This window comes from Lontra canadensis, unplaced genomic scaffold (genome assembly GCF_010015895.1).
Source record: "Lontra canadensis isolate GAN:19392208 unplaced genomic scaffold, GSC_riverotter_1.0 scaffold18, whole genome shotgun sequence".
In the NCBI taxonomy this organism is placed as follows: Eukaryota; Metazoa; Chordata; class Mammalia; order Carnivora; family Mustelidae; genus Lontra; species Lontra canadensis.
The window spans coordinates 4,129,306-4,144,334 of NW_022631012.1; the positions used below are offsets into that span (position 1 = coordinate 4,129,306).

Genomic DNA, 15,029 nt, shown 5'->3' on the forward strand with positions numbered 1-15,029 from the left:
TGGCAAGTGTTCTCAGGGGCAATACCTATAAAGCAATGAAAAATAGTAGGTAGAAGGGAAAAGTTGAGCTATGATGAAATTGTAAAAGAGATCACACCCAACTTTAGGAGAGAGCCCTGGAATTGGAATAGTTCTTCACAGTCATCTATGGGGGGGTGGACTTTATAACTGCATTCAGCCAGTTGCTAGGTGTGTGTTAACTCTGAGAAGGCAAAGCCCCCAGCAAAGCAGCACTTGGGTTGGAGGTATCAAAGCATCCAAAGTGATGCAGCTGGGAGCTACCAGCAGCCAACACTCCCCATGAGTCTGTTGGTCCTGAAGAAGTTTCTGAGCACTACACCACAACACCTACTGTATGCATGCATGCCTATGACACACACACACACACACACACACACACACACATTTACTCACACTCAAATATACTATTGGGACTCTGTGAAATATACATTTCAAATAACAAAGGTGTTGTTTTTATTACCCATTATTAAGCTGATATAAATTTAGCCCTCAATATTTCAAAATCTCCTTATGAACTACATACTATCTAACGAAATTTCTGAAGATCATAGGTACAGTCAGAAGATATAAGAATGAACCATGAGTATTAACTCTAAGCTAGTTTAGGACAGCAATGTGAATCTGCTTTTTTGCCCTCTGAAAAAAATAATAGGAGAATATTCAGGGACAAATGAGCAAGAAACAGAAATTGCTTCACCTAATTGTGCTGAGTAGCCAGTAGGTATTTCATTTAGCTATCTTTTCTTTCTCTTACAGTAGTCAAATTGTGTTTTTAATAAGATGGCTGAATTTGAGGTTATTTATTTAGAAAACACATGATATCTTAGAATACTGAATGTTCTAGATGTTTTATAAACAGGAAGTCACTGAGTCCTCAAGACAATCTTCAGGGTAAATACTATCATTATGCCTTTAATAGATGAGGAAATTGAAACACAGATAAATTGTCCAAAGACACAGAGCTACTAAGAGCTGGGGTTTATTTCTAAAGTCTGTCATCTTAAACATTGGATGCATGAAACTGACTTTTACTAAAACATATTCATGGCTCTCACTAAATATTTGAAGGGAGGCATATCTACTCTATGTCTTTCTTTACTGTTCTCTGTGTCTCTTATTGGCCTATGACTTAGTATTTTATATAGGTCTGTTGTACAGTTCCATCTATCATGGAATAAAAATTTAAAGCTAGAGGACACTTCAGAGATCATTTAGGCCAGTCTGTCACTTTTATAGGAGAGGTGAAATGAGTATCTGAGGTCAAAAGCCTAGTGAACAGCATTTCCAGGACTTCTAACTCCAACATTCAGTTCTATGTTCTTTCTCTGCTGCCCTGAACCAGCCTTCTCTGGCTGAAAAGACTTCTCAGTTGATTTAATTATGAACCCCCTTAGTTTCCCTTCATGCACTATTTGGATAAAGTCAGTTACTTCATCCAAAAAGGCCCCTTTCTCTCATTGAACATACTCATATCTTTAGCCTTAACAGTAGAGAGCATTATAGTTGGATTTTTTTTTTCCTCAGGCATAGAATTCTTTTAGAAGGAAAAGTAGAAAAGAGGAGTGATTTTCATTTGAAGCTAGCTTTCCTGAAGCTTCCTGTGTTATTAAAAAAGCTTCAGGTTATTAGAATGAAAACAGGAAAAAAAAAAAAAGAAAAGAAAACTGTACTCTTGCTAACTCCAGAGATTAATGCCTGTGAGAGCTGACTGCAGCTTGAAATTTTTAGCTCCACACATGTGTTTGATGAAATTGTCATATGGCCTATATATGGGAAGCAAATATTTATTGTCAAAAATAGTCTGGTCTCTCTTGACTTGCGTTAGCTTCCTGCAGCTGGGCAGAATACATTTTCACATCAGATTAAAACATAATAAGAATGCATTTTTGCTAGACAGTTGTGATTCAAATATCATAAGATTGAAAAGAAGGTCATTGCTAGGTGTTCATCAATACCAATATTTTGATATATTTCCATAGAGCAGTTTAGATGAGTCAATTTTAACCAGAGATTAAAACTTTAAACTCAATTGTAATAAAATTATCCTTGGTTTTGCTATTAAAGTTCATTTCTGGAAGTCAGAGTTAAGTTTGACTTTCCCTAGCTAGATTGTATTCATTTAAAGCACCTCTTAAGAGGTATAAGCAAAACAGAAAATAAGTAAGTACTCTTTGAAAACTCATTACAGCCTATAGAGCAAGTATGAAAAATGGTAAAATACTGAATGGCTTGGACAATGGTAAATTCTGAATAGCTTGGGTAAAATCAGACTTCTAGGACTTGGGTCTAGATGTAGACAAAATGCTCCTAAAATATGTCTATGAAAAACTTTCAGTGCTGATAAAAGACAGATATTTCAGTAGAGCAAATTTACTATTTTATTCACCCTTTCTGCAGCACTGAAAACTTTCAGCCTAAAGGCTATTATTCATGACCTTTTTCCTCACTAAAACCATGACTCTGTGATGTATTTATGGAAGGCACCAAATCTTTTAGTAGATTCCCTAATTTTTCCTTCTTTTTATATAACAGCATCCTCAGGTGAATGATTACTAAAATAATACTTTGAACAGTAATTCTTTGGAATTTGTACCTACACATTAATCATGATGGATTGGTTATGGGTATACGTATCACCATTTGTAAACATTTATTGAATGCCTACTGTGATATATTAGTTGAGGTTCACAGATTTTCTCAAATAAGCAGTTCAAGTTAATGAGGGTAAGTTATTCTTGTTCACGCTAGGGCTGTTGATATCTGTGGAAAAATAATGAAAGCTTGCATGTTCTGCACTTATGATGTGGCAGCTACTATTTGAGTACTTTACATATATTAACACGTTTTATCTTTACAACAATCTGTGGTATAGGTGCTTTTATGGCCATTTTAGAGACAAAGATGAGTGCCAGATTAACTAACTTGCCAGAGTCACACAGCTAGAACACGGCAGAGCTGGGTTCGATCCAGGCAATTGACCTCAGAATCTACACTCAAACCAACTCCACCATCCTGCATATCCTGGGGCCGATGCAAGAATTAAGTTTCTAATTTATGTAATTCAAATTCCTGCCAAATCAGAAAAGTTCTATAGTTTAGCTGAATTTTAAATATAAATATAAACAAGTCAGTCACTTGCATATGCCCTCAGGTCACAGAAACATCTTATAATGTTTTTGCTCCAAAAGAACAAGGATCTTTTAAAGCTATGTGGCGTTACTGTGTACATTAATTTCTACGTGTCCACATGACCCCATGACCCATCAAGAGAGGAGGGGTAGGCTTAAATGTGTAGAGTTTAGAGCCCCACAGCAAGGGATCAGATCCCAGTTCTATCACTCATTAGATAACCTGGAGCAAGTAATGACATCTCTGGGACTTGGTCTTCTAATATTTAAAATGGGATGAAGACAGTATACATATCATAGGATTAAGTTAATCTATTGTGGTAGAAGCGTTTAGTTTAATACCTGCCATGTTCTGAGTACTCAGTCAATGTTAGCGGTGGTTATTGTCTGTGTTAGTATTCCTATAATGTACTCATAGTTGCAAAGCAACCATACAAATATATTTTGATGATTTGGTAATAATACAGATGCTTCTGTTTTTATTTCTTTTAATTATGGTCAGGTGGGTAGAGGAAACTATATAGAAATTATCATCTGGTTTCCTGAATTGACTTCTCATTATTTGGAAGGAAACCTTTTTTATAGACAAATGGAATTGAGATTCAAGGTTATCTATCACCTGGTACGGCTTTGTGTATATAATATCATAGAACATTTGGAGTTTTTATAGTTCTGCTCATAACATAGAATGTGTCATTAGGGTCTTAAAGTTTCTTGGTGAATATTAGTTCTCTATTGGTATGGTATATATCACTATTATTTGCATTAAGATAATACTTAGTTAAAAGAATTATTATTATCAACCTAAATTACCAAAGTCAGGAAACACAACCTTTCGTAATTTACTCTCTTTTTCATTATTCGATTACCAAGGATGGTTATTTTATTATATAAGTGTATCTTGGAATTGTCCTCTCCCTGAAATTTCTTCTGGCCTAGTTTAGTCAAAGATTCAGACACTCATGCATTGAAGCTAGGTGAGTATCATAAATGAACTTGTAGGTAGTAGTAGTGAGTGGTGGGATCTTGGCAAGCTGAAGGTGACCTCAATGGCGTACAGCCAGTCATCAGCTAAAAAGGATGTTTGAAAGTTGCCCACTGTGGGGATCAAAAAATATGTGTGGAAAATGGATATAGCCTCTGGACTGCCAATTTGTAACCTTTATTATTTTCCACCTCATCACTTTTCTTCTGTATTGTAGCAGGGGCTTCCAACTTCAGCTGTATTTGTGTCCAATCCTTTGACTATATACCAGGTGATTTTTTTCAAAACTCCAGTGATAATTGTGTTGCTCTCCTTTTTAAAACAACTTCTGCATCACCAGATCAAATACTGCCTAAGATGAAAAGCTCAGATTCTCTACCATGACACATAAGAGGCCCTTGTTGAATTGAGCCTCTTCTTATTTTGTCAGGCTCACCATTCACCCCTCTCCTGCCTTTATATGTAATGACTCAGAAATACTGAATCACATACCTTTGTCCAAGTACACCATGGTATTGATGGCCCTATGTGTGTTCTCTCTAACTGCAATTTTCCCCTCACCTTGCCCAACTGGTGGACGTCTTTCAAACCTTACTTGGGCCTTGGAATCTCTCTGAAGGCTCCCATCTCATGCATACTTGCTAGGCTCTACTTCAGATGAACATCAAAACAACTCTCCTTAAATGCCTTTATGTGTATCAAAGCAATTCACTCAAGTCCATATTCCATGTCTGCCCATTTCGTTAATAGCTCTGTCCTCCTTCAGTGAAGAGCTTCTCTGACTCTTTTGTTTCCCTGATGTCTAGCACAATGCCTGGGACATAGTGTTGCTCCATCATCGTGTGTGGATCTGAATATTAACTCTTTGCCAACACACTTTCTATATTCTGATATGAAGGTGGTAAGAAAGGAAAGATGAATGTTTTGTGGACATTCCTTCAATGGGCAAATAATTGAAAAAAATCTTATCTCCAAAGCAATAAGTCTGTTTTTTGATCCCTTAAGTCATATAAAGGCTGTATGTTTTTAGTTTCACTTTATTCTAGGAGTTTCTAAGTTTGCATACTCAAACAGAAAGCAGTGTTTAGGAAAGAAGACCTCAGTTGTGGGCTGATTTCAGAAAACACTAATAAAAATGGTGTCACCCAACAGCTGACCAGGTGGACCATATCAGCTAGTATCTCCACTGGTTGTGTTTAATGGGCATTTATAGTATAGTGTTTGGCCCATGATGCTGTTTGAAGTAATCTTCTCTTTACACTACACTGGGTGTACATTTCATATTTTTTCTTTTATTTTTCCCTGTGTGATTTATGTGTCTGTTTTCCACAGCTTTTGTTTTTATATCAGCAACCATTAATCCTTTAAAGTCCTGCAATTCTAATGTTAACTATCAACAGCTTAGATTTGCGATTGGCATGAGAGTATGGTCTAACCATATTCTAGTGATTATGATTTTGTTTTTGAATGACAACATATTTTACCTCTGAAATCCTCAAATACATAATTCCTCTAACACGTCAAAAAGAATATGTTCACTCTAATCTGGGCCTCTGTCTTTACTTCCTTGCTTTTACATCAACCTTTAGTTAAGGCTAACGTTTACTGATTCTTGGTTTCTCTACTGGTAAAGTCAGTTGATATTTGTTGCTTCTATGAATTATGAATATATACATATGAATATATATATGAACATATATGGATATATGTGGATATATGCAAATGTTGGCAATCAGCAATACATTTTATTTTTAATTACCCTATATATTTAATGAAGAAAACACATTAAAGGCTAATTTCAGGGTCATTATAAACAACTTAATTTCACTTGTGGGTTCTTACAATGACTACTAATGTCATTGAAGTCATTTAAAAAAATTACAGGCTTGTGCCTTTAAGGTATAGTTCATTTTTGCATAATTAACAATATAATTCTTCAGTCCGGATAGAATCTATGATGGTGATTTTGGCACCATTAAACCTTTGTATGAAATATTTTTAAAAAAATTATGAATGGATGTCTTTATTTGGAGCAGGTGGGGTACAGAGAGGATGACATGAAGCAGTAGTTATTGAGAAAAAAACAACTAGAAATATGGGGGTCAGTCCAAGTATGTGTTAGCTTATCTGCTGAGACACATGTATGCCTCGCTAGTGCAAGTGTTTGCAAAAGAGTATAAGAACTCTGAGGGGAGAAAAGTGACCTAATATTTAGCTAATGTACAGGTAATTCATTCTTTATAGGACTTTAGGGGAAAAGGGCCAAAAGTTACTTGTGGTTTGCTTTTTACCCCAGGTTTTTCCTAATTTTTAAAATATTTCAGGATTCTGGCTTTGCTTAAAGAAATCAAGCACTTAAAACTGAAGGCTAAGAAACTGCTTTTTAGACAAACAGAAAAGCCTAGGCATTGACTGACTATCTTTCTGGAACTTGGTGTTTTTCAGGGAATGATGTACTTGGAAGAAAGACGGCTTGTTCATCGGGATTTGGCAGCCCGAAATGTCTTAGTGAAATCTCCAAACCATGTGAAAATCACAGATTTTGGACTAGCCAGACTCTTAGAAGGAGATGAAAAAGAATATAATGCTGATGGAGGAAAGGTGGGTGTTTTATAGAGCACTATTGCTTGAAAATATGATATTTTATCTTCTTACATAATAGAGGAAGAGGCCACTTAATCTGAGTTTATGAAAGTGTAAAATCTTAATTCCACCATTTGCCTTCTCTCCCATCCAGGGTCAAATATATTATATATACCAATATCAATTTCTCAAAAGTAGCTAAAATAAGGCAGTTCATCTCTAGTGGTCCTTATGTCACGTCCAGTATTGGGAAGTGGGTGGATCCTTAGGTGAACTGGAAATTACACTTTAATCCAGGACCATAGAAATTGTTTCACTGATCCTAAGAACAAAGGACTCACCACTACGGAAAGACCTAACTGTTCTTTCATCGATTAGGGAGAAGCCTGGCTACTACCAAGAACCATAACTCACGGGATACCAAGAACCATAACTCATGGGAACTTTTGTTCATCCTGTTTAGTTTCTAATCCTCTTACACCAGATAACACAGATTTCTCTTTTCTGCCTCTATTTTTTTAAGCTTTACTATAGTATGTGATTGACTAATTTGCTTTATTTAACCTGATGCTCTCCACCAAAATGTAGGCTACTATATCCCGGGGATCTTAACAGTACCGTTGCCTCTTCTACTTTTCTGACTGTCCAGCCTCTGGCCTTGCCTGACAACTGTGCTCCTGCCATATGGTCTCAGCCCAGCCCTTAGTTCCAGCTCTTGTTTTTCATCATCAACCCACTGTTGAGATCGCCATTCTTGGCTAAACTGTGAGGATATCTCCTCTCCATCTGGAGGTCCCTCTAGCTTAATGTGGGAAAACTTAGATCAGGAGAGGCCAAATGAAATAAGCAAATGCATCCTTAACCTATGGTGATGTGTAAACACATGCTAACAAACAAAAAAAAAGTGATTGATATGTCATTTAAATATGTTTATCATGTGCTTTATTTATCATGAGCCACCCAAATATAGATTATAAATATTTTGCAATGATAGGCTTCCAAATACTTAACATTGATTTTTGAATGTCATGCAGTATATGATTTTTATATTACTTTATATGATCTATTATATAACTATATAGGTATTCAAATCCTATCACAAAAGAAAAATTAAAAAATAACTTTCATTTTATAGTATTTCCCAATCTTTCCGTGATTTTATTAGGCTGTTCTGCCAGTTTACTACCAAATTGCCGCAGTTTGAGACCACAGCTTTGAAATTCACTGTAAGATTGCACAGTAGAAGTCTATAAATCACATGACTTCACTTGTCTTAAGAAAATACAGCTGTAGGATTTGTCTAAAGCAAGATTCATTATAGCTTTAAATGCCTGGTAACCATTAAGTCTTTATCAAGCCACCTGTGATTTAAACTTACTTCTTTAACACAACGTCCGTAGTCCATAAAGTTGGCTAACTCCTTGCCCATAGGGAAATCACTTTAAAGTGTGTCTTCTGTTCCTTTTCACTGAATACTGTGATTCTGTCATACAGTTGCCTTGGTGTCACCTTGGTGAGCAGCAAACCTCATGATTTCAAAGGCCTGTTAGTTTTAAGCTTTCAACTGCAAAGTAGAAGTGTTTATCTTTATTCCATAGAATCTAATTATATTTCCAGCTATATAATGCTGCCCTTCCTAGTTGAAACTTAAGTCTGCTGACCCCTTATCAGCAGGGTATGTGAGTTGAGTTGTTTTTCTTGTAGTGATGATAGATTGGTACTGATCCTCTCACATTCTTTTATATAATTCCTGGTCTGAAAATAGTACATGTTTTCAATACTGGTTAACCAAGGCAAGGGAGATCATCTGTGGCTGGGGAACAAAGCAAGCCTAACTTTGGAATTCATTATTTTAGGTGTTTCAAGTGACCAAATTATATGAAAGGAGAAAGTGGGGGCAAGTATAGAAATAGACCATCTTACTGGTAGCCAGAAATTTTCTGAGGGTAAAAAAGAATAAGTGAAAGTGTAAGGAATGTCATTTTTGGGGGAAAATGTAGTAGATCATATTTTTAAAAGCATATGTCTTAAATGTTTGGAATCGATATTGTGAGTCATAATATTAACCAGTAACTGAATTAATTGCCGAACATTAATTAAGAACTATAGAAGGTAATACTATTTTATTTTTCATTGTTTATGAAGCTTTTAAAAATAAATATATCTTTAGGTTAACTCACTTTATGAATTTTATAAATTTTAATTCATTGTTCTCTATACTGAAAAAAATGTTTATTATTATTATATCTGTATTTTCTATACATACAAAAAACACACAATCAAAAAATACAATTGAGGCAAGCCCAGAGGTTCATATTTTGGGAAATGAATGTAAGAATGACTTTTTAAATAACTATAAGACTTTCACTTTTTATTTCTCTTTTTCTTTTTCAGATGCCAATTAAATGGATGGCTCTGGAGTGTATACACTATAGAAAATTTACCCATCAGAGTGATGTTTGGAGCTACGGTAAATAAATCTTCCTTGTGAATTATGGGATTTAGGGCAAAAATAAATATATTAGGCTCATGTAAAATATTTAAGCTAATTTATTTTATTTTGTTGGAAATACCTATTTATAAGCCTTGTTTCCTAAAGGAATTAACTCTTTGCTCTTCCACATAAAAACAAAACAAAAAAAAACCTTAAACTGTATCATTTATCTGCTTTTTTTCTGTTTTTTTTCTTGGTTCTCTAAAGTGTAATATATTAAAATCTCAGTTGTCTACCATAACCTTTGGTTTGGTAGCAACTTTTCTGATCATTTTGACAGAAAAAAAAGAAAATAACCAATTTTAGTTTAACAATATCATAGAGCATCATAGCCTTGATTTTTCAAAAAACTCTTTGAAAACATATATTAAAAATAAAAGAATGTCTTTTCTATAATAAGAAAGAGGTTATTGTTGTAACAAAAAACAATTACTGAAAGGTGAGAGCAAACGTGAGGGGAGAAATAGGAGAGAAGATTGCTAATTGCAGTTTTGATTTTAATTTACAGACTACTTTGGAATAAACAGATATATTAGAGAATGAATAATATGAACCGGGAAAGAGTGATTTTAAACTTAGAGCATTCATTTAATCACATTTAACTCAATTGTTGAGATGAGATAATTAGATCTATCTGGCTATTTACAATTGAAGTCCATCCCGGTAGTAGTAAGAATGAATCAACACCCTTTCTAAGTTTAAATATGTTGCAAAGAACCAGTATTTCTTACAAATTGAAAGCATGATGCCCTTTAAGCAAAAGGTGGTGGAGTGACTTGAAAGTATGTTACAATTAAGTTTACTCAAATCTAAGTCTAGCTTTATCTTTGTTCTTTATTTTTAGAAAAAAAGACTTAATCATTTAATCACTAAAGAACTTATACCTCTTATCTAGAGAAGCACAAATTATCTTTAAAAAAAAAAGTTAAGACATTTCCGTAAAGTGTTTTTTCCCTCCACACACGTATGCTGTTTGTTTAAAATTTCCACAAAGGTTCTGTGTATTCTATGCACGTATTGCATGGAGCACTGGGTGTAGTACATAAACAATGAATTTTGGAACACTGAAAAAACAAAAAAAAAAATTTTTAATAAGCTTTGAAGTAGAAAGTGTGCTGCGCTTGAGATTTAGACAATTATAGGGAAACTATTGAAAAATTTAAGTTGTTGAACTGTGAAGACTACACAGAACACAAATCTAGTATATATATTACATGAAACAAATTAGATTTTATATTTTAATATTTGACATTTATATTTTAATATGTGACATATATATCACTTTTCCTTTTTTTTTCTATGAATGTTTCCCTCAATTAAATGTGGCAATCTGCTGCAAGCAATCTTAAACGACCTCTAAAATAAGTACATAGATAGATAGATAGATTAGTACTCTGCTTTGAAACATAGCCCAGGTCATCAGCTCATATCCATAAGGCATTTTAAGATTTTTATGATATATCATAGTTGATTGCAAAAGGCATATAAGTCAGAGAGAAAAATAATGTTGTTTACACTGCACCTTTGTGGAAAATTGCCACCAGATGTGTATTTATTTTTATAAAATTAATATAAAAATTAATTTTATAAAAATAAATATGCATTGGATATGGTTTATGTTCAAATGATAAGATTGCAAGTTTTGAGGATGTTTCTGATTCAGTTTTCCTGGGACTGTTCTTCTATATCCATCTCTGTTTAACCCTATCTTGTGGTCACTCCTGCAAAGATATAATTGGATTATTATTGGCAGAGGTGGGGGTTTTGATGTTCCTTCTTTTTTTTTATATTTATTATAGTTTATATTCTCTTTATTATAGTTTCTATTATTTTGATTTGTAATTGCTTTGCAATTTTTTATATTAGAAGTTCTTTTTTTTTAGAAGTTCTGATAGAGAGGTGAAAGGATCTGTTCTTTTATAACTGCATACATAAGTTAACAAAATGCCCTCATTAAATATATAGTCTATAAATACGTATTTATATTGACTGAATGAATAGAAATAGACAGCCATCCTCTTCTTAATTGTTCCAGCCTGCCTCATGGACACTCAATCTTAATTATTGGTTCTACAGAGCCATTCTTCAATATGCAAAATTAAGTAAGATTTAATAAAAATCAAACAGTTAAATTGTGTTACTAGTTACATTTTTATATTATACCTAAGAATCATAAGATGAAAATATTAACAAGAAAAATCAGGTAATTGTTAATGATATTATGATAAAGGATAATTTGAAGTTCACATGTACTTTTATATCTTAAGCTTTATATTTTTATTATCAGCCAGTAATAACTGTTATAAGCTAAAAAAGACCTCAGTTTGAATAAATAATTCATTCCAGTAGGAAAGAAAGCATAGTCCTAATTAAAACATACGTTGTGTATTATATGAACCCATCAAAATTCACTAGGTAAGAATCTTATGCAGAGACTGCTATGTATGAACTTAAAATCCTTATCCTTAAGAAATGATAACTTTTTAATCGTATATTTATGAGATCATAAAGAGACCTATAGCGTATATACTATTGTTCAAACCAGAATCATTATTACTATCAGAATTAGCTATTTGCAGGCTGGTGTTTAGGGTATTTGCTTTTACAAAGGGAATCACTGTTCTAGTGGTTCAAGAAAGTGATTTCTTATCTAAGGAATCGACTATTATTGATTCCCTTCAATTTTGTGATACCTCTTTCACAGGTATTATGTTATATTTGGATCCCTCAGGCTCTCTCAGGTGTTAAAGATAGGAATGTGTTTCATTCCATCTGTTCTCTTTGTGTGAGTCAAAAAGAGAGCCACAGTGATTTACCATAACATAAGGTAATCATTCTGGCAGCCCAGCTTAGCCTATAGGACTTGAAATCACAAAAATGGTAATCTCAAAATTAGTCAACATCAGATTTTATCTGCAATCATAATTACTTGATACTGAGCACACATGTATATAATAAATTGTTTGATAGGCTCTATTGCTATGTAGTGAAAATTAACTTGGTCCAGCAAACATTAATATTACCTAAAAGTAGAAATGGGGAATAGACCCTGTATTCTGACATTCACTCAGAATTGTCTTTGCTACTCATTAAAAAATTTCAAGACAATCGTAAGATAATTGAATTTCCCACAAAGATCTTGTCACTGAGCTTCTCCTAATGGATATAGAAATCTGAAGAGCCTTTCTTTAGACTACTTTTTTTAAAGACTTATTTATGTACTTTAGATTGGTGGTGGTGGTGGGGGCAGGGTGGGGTAGGGGAAGAGAGTCTTAAGCAGACCAGGCGCCGAGCATAGAGTCTGAGGTGGGGCTCGATCTCATGATCCTGAGATGACCACCTAAGCCAAAACCAAGAGTCTGGATGCTTAACCAGCTGTGCCACCCAGGCACCCCTCTTTAGACTTTTTTTTTTTTTTTTTTTTGCCTTCCAGGGAGTTTTCTTTTGTCACTGGCATTCTGCTGGTTTCTTCAAATTATGTTGTTAATATGCTTATGTAAATATTTGATGTCTAATTTAGGAGTCACTATATGGGAACTGATGACCTTTGGAGGAAAACCATATGATGGAATTCCAACCCGAGAAATCCCAGATTTATTAGAGAAAGGAGAACGTTTGCCCCAGCCTCCGATCTGCACTATTGACGTTTACATGGTCATGGTCAAATGTAAGATTGCAAAATAATTTTATCATCACCATCATCACGCTTAGTAAAATAATAGTATGGATTAATCTACCTGCCTAATGTTTTTATATATTGAAAAATGTGAAAGCTCAAAAGTAATTACGAAAAATCATGTAAACACTTGTGTTTTTGGCTTGTTGTTAATAGGAAGCAATATGCATCAGTATGCATGCTTCCACATTATAAAGTTGAAATTATATGACTCTTACTCTTCTGATTCATTTCACTTTGATTCTTATCATTTCCATGACAATCAAATTGTCCTTCACAAAGAGATGTAATTAGTCACAATAATGTTAGTAATCTTTATAGGAAAATAGCTGTCTAAACAAATGATCTAAATATAAAGAAAGAAAGCTTGAAACTGATAGTTTAAAAAGATGAATTAAATGGAAATAGGTTTACCAGTTTTAGTCAACAGGAAATTAGCAGGGCAGAATGGGAAGTGAGAAGACATGAATTTCTGCAGTGAAATAAAAAGATTACAAATGTTTGCTTTTTTAAAAAAATTTGATCATTTGTTTACATCAAACGCTCTTACTTTTCTTTCTTCTTTCTATGCCCCAGACACATATGTATTATAAATGTGTTTTGGCAGCCTAGGCTCTTAATTTAGATAGAATTAGGAAAGTCTCTGGAGTTTCCTACTTAATTTAAGTGAGATTAACATTCAGCAATCTTTCTTGTGTAATCTGGGGTTTTCCCCTTTTGATTTACACAGGGTTAGCAAAGAAACAAACTGGTGAAGGTGAATAAGCATCTTATTAATACAAGACTTTGGACCTAGGTCTACTCAGATTTATATTCATGACATGTGTGATACATTCTGTCAGTGAGGGAAGAAATAAAAATGTGCTTTCCAGTTCAGGTCAGCTTGCCCTTTTCTCTAAGCATAGTTCTATTTACTCAATATTTAGTTAGAAAGAAACTGATACCTCCCAGCGAAGTTAACCTTTTTTGATTCCAGTAGTTCCAGAAACACCTATTTCCTCATTAGCATCTTGGTATCAACAGCATTTTTTTTTTCCTAAGTGGATGTAAATAGTTGAGCTTTGTTAAGAGAGAAAAAAATTCAGCTGATATTAATGATACGTGAAGTGACACCCAAAGACTTCCCAGAACAAGAATAAAAATTGAACTCCCAGAAAAAGGAAATAAACCTTATAGCTTTATTGGAACAAACATCATTCAGTAGTCATCTATGGAAGGAATTTTAAAGAACATGCATGCATTATATGATTTGATCTCATAACTAGCATCAGAAGTGATTTACATACTTCATTTAGCTGCTCTGATGAAACAATGAAAAATCAGGAAAATATTTTGCCTAATAGGGAGTTTTACCTTGCTTTTATGAGTTTTAATACCTAGGAAGAGGGTCATTTGGCAAGAAAATAAGGAAAAGCTTGGTGCTTTTATTCTTGTGATCTCATCAGCTAAACAGAGCCTGGGGAGATAAGACCCACTTTATCTAGACTCCCAGCTAAATAATAATACATACCTTGAAAATTGCTGATAGTATTTTTATGCTGCAAAGGCTAGTACTTAGATAAGCTAATGGCTATTGCTGAACAAACATTACCAATCATTTTGCACTGTTTTTTTTCCTCACCAGGAAAAGAAAGTTGCTTTCATTTCCCTTCTCCCCTTCTGTGCTGGTATACTGCATTGTAACCAAAGCTCCATGTCACTCCTGACATAAAATAATAAATTATATCCCAATCACCTCTTCTATTACCATCAAAAAAAAGTTAAAAAAAAAAAAAGGTATTCTCTCCATACTTAAGGAAATAAAAAAGAAATCAGAGCTTCTGTAAGTTCCCATAGTTAGCTTAGGTTATGATTCCTAAGCAGAAAAATTAGATCAATAAAATAAAAATTTGTTATTCTTTTTTCTTTTTTAAAGATTTTATTTATTTATTTGAGAGACAGAGATCACAAGTAGGCAGAGAGGAAGGCAGAGCGGGAGAGGGGGGCAGGGGGCGGAAGGAGGCTCCCTGCTGAGCAGAGAGCCCTATGCGGGGTCCGATCCCAGGACCCTGGGATCTGTGCAGCGTTGGTGGTATAGTGGTGAGCATAGCTGCTTTCCAGGACCCTGGGATCATGACCTGAGCCGAAAGGCAGGGGCTTTAA

At 34.2% G+C, this 15,029-nt stretch overlaps 1 protein-coding gene across 5 annotated transcripts in view; it reads left to right on the plus strand.

The window, feature by feature from the left end:
* The window catches only part of ERBB4 (erb-b2 receptor tyrosine kinase 4), a 1,133,152-nt gene that overhangs the window by 1,083,167 nt on the left and 34,956 nt on the right, over window positions 1-15,029 (plus strand). For all 5 annotated transcript variants that reach the window (XM_032859886.1, XM_032859888.1, XM_032859890.1 and 2 more), the window contains 3 exons: window positions 6,580-6,735; window positions 9,112-9,187; window positions 12,732-12,878. In XM_032859886.1, coding sequence (XP_032715777.1) covers window positions 6,580-6,735; window positions 9,112-9,187; window positions 12,732-12,878 — 379 coding nt within the window. The remainder of the gene's footprint in view (window positions 1-6,579; window positions 6,736-9,111; window positions 9,188-12,731; window positions 12,879-15,029) is intronic.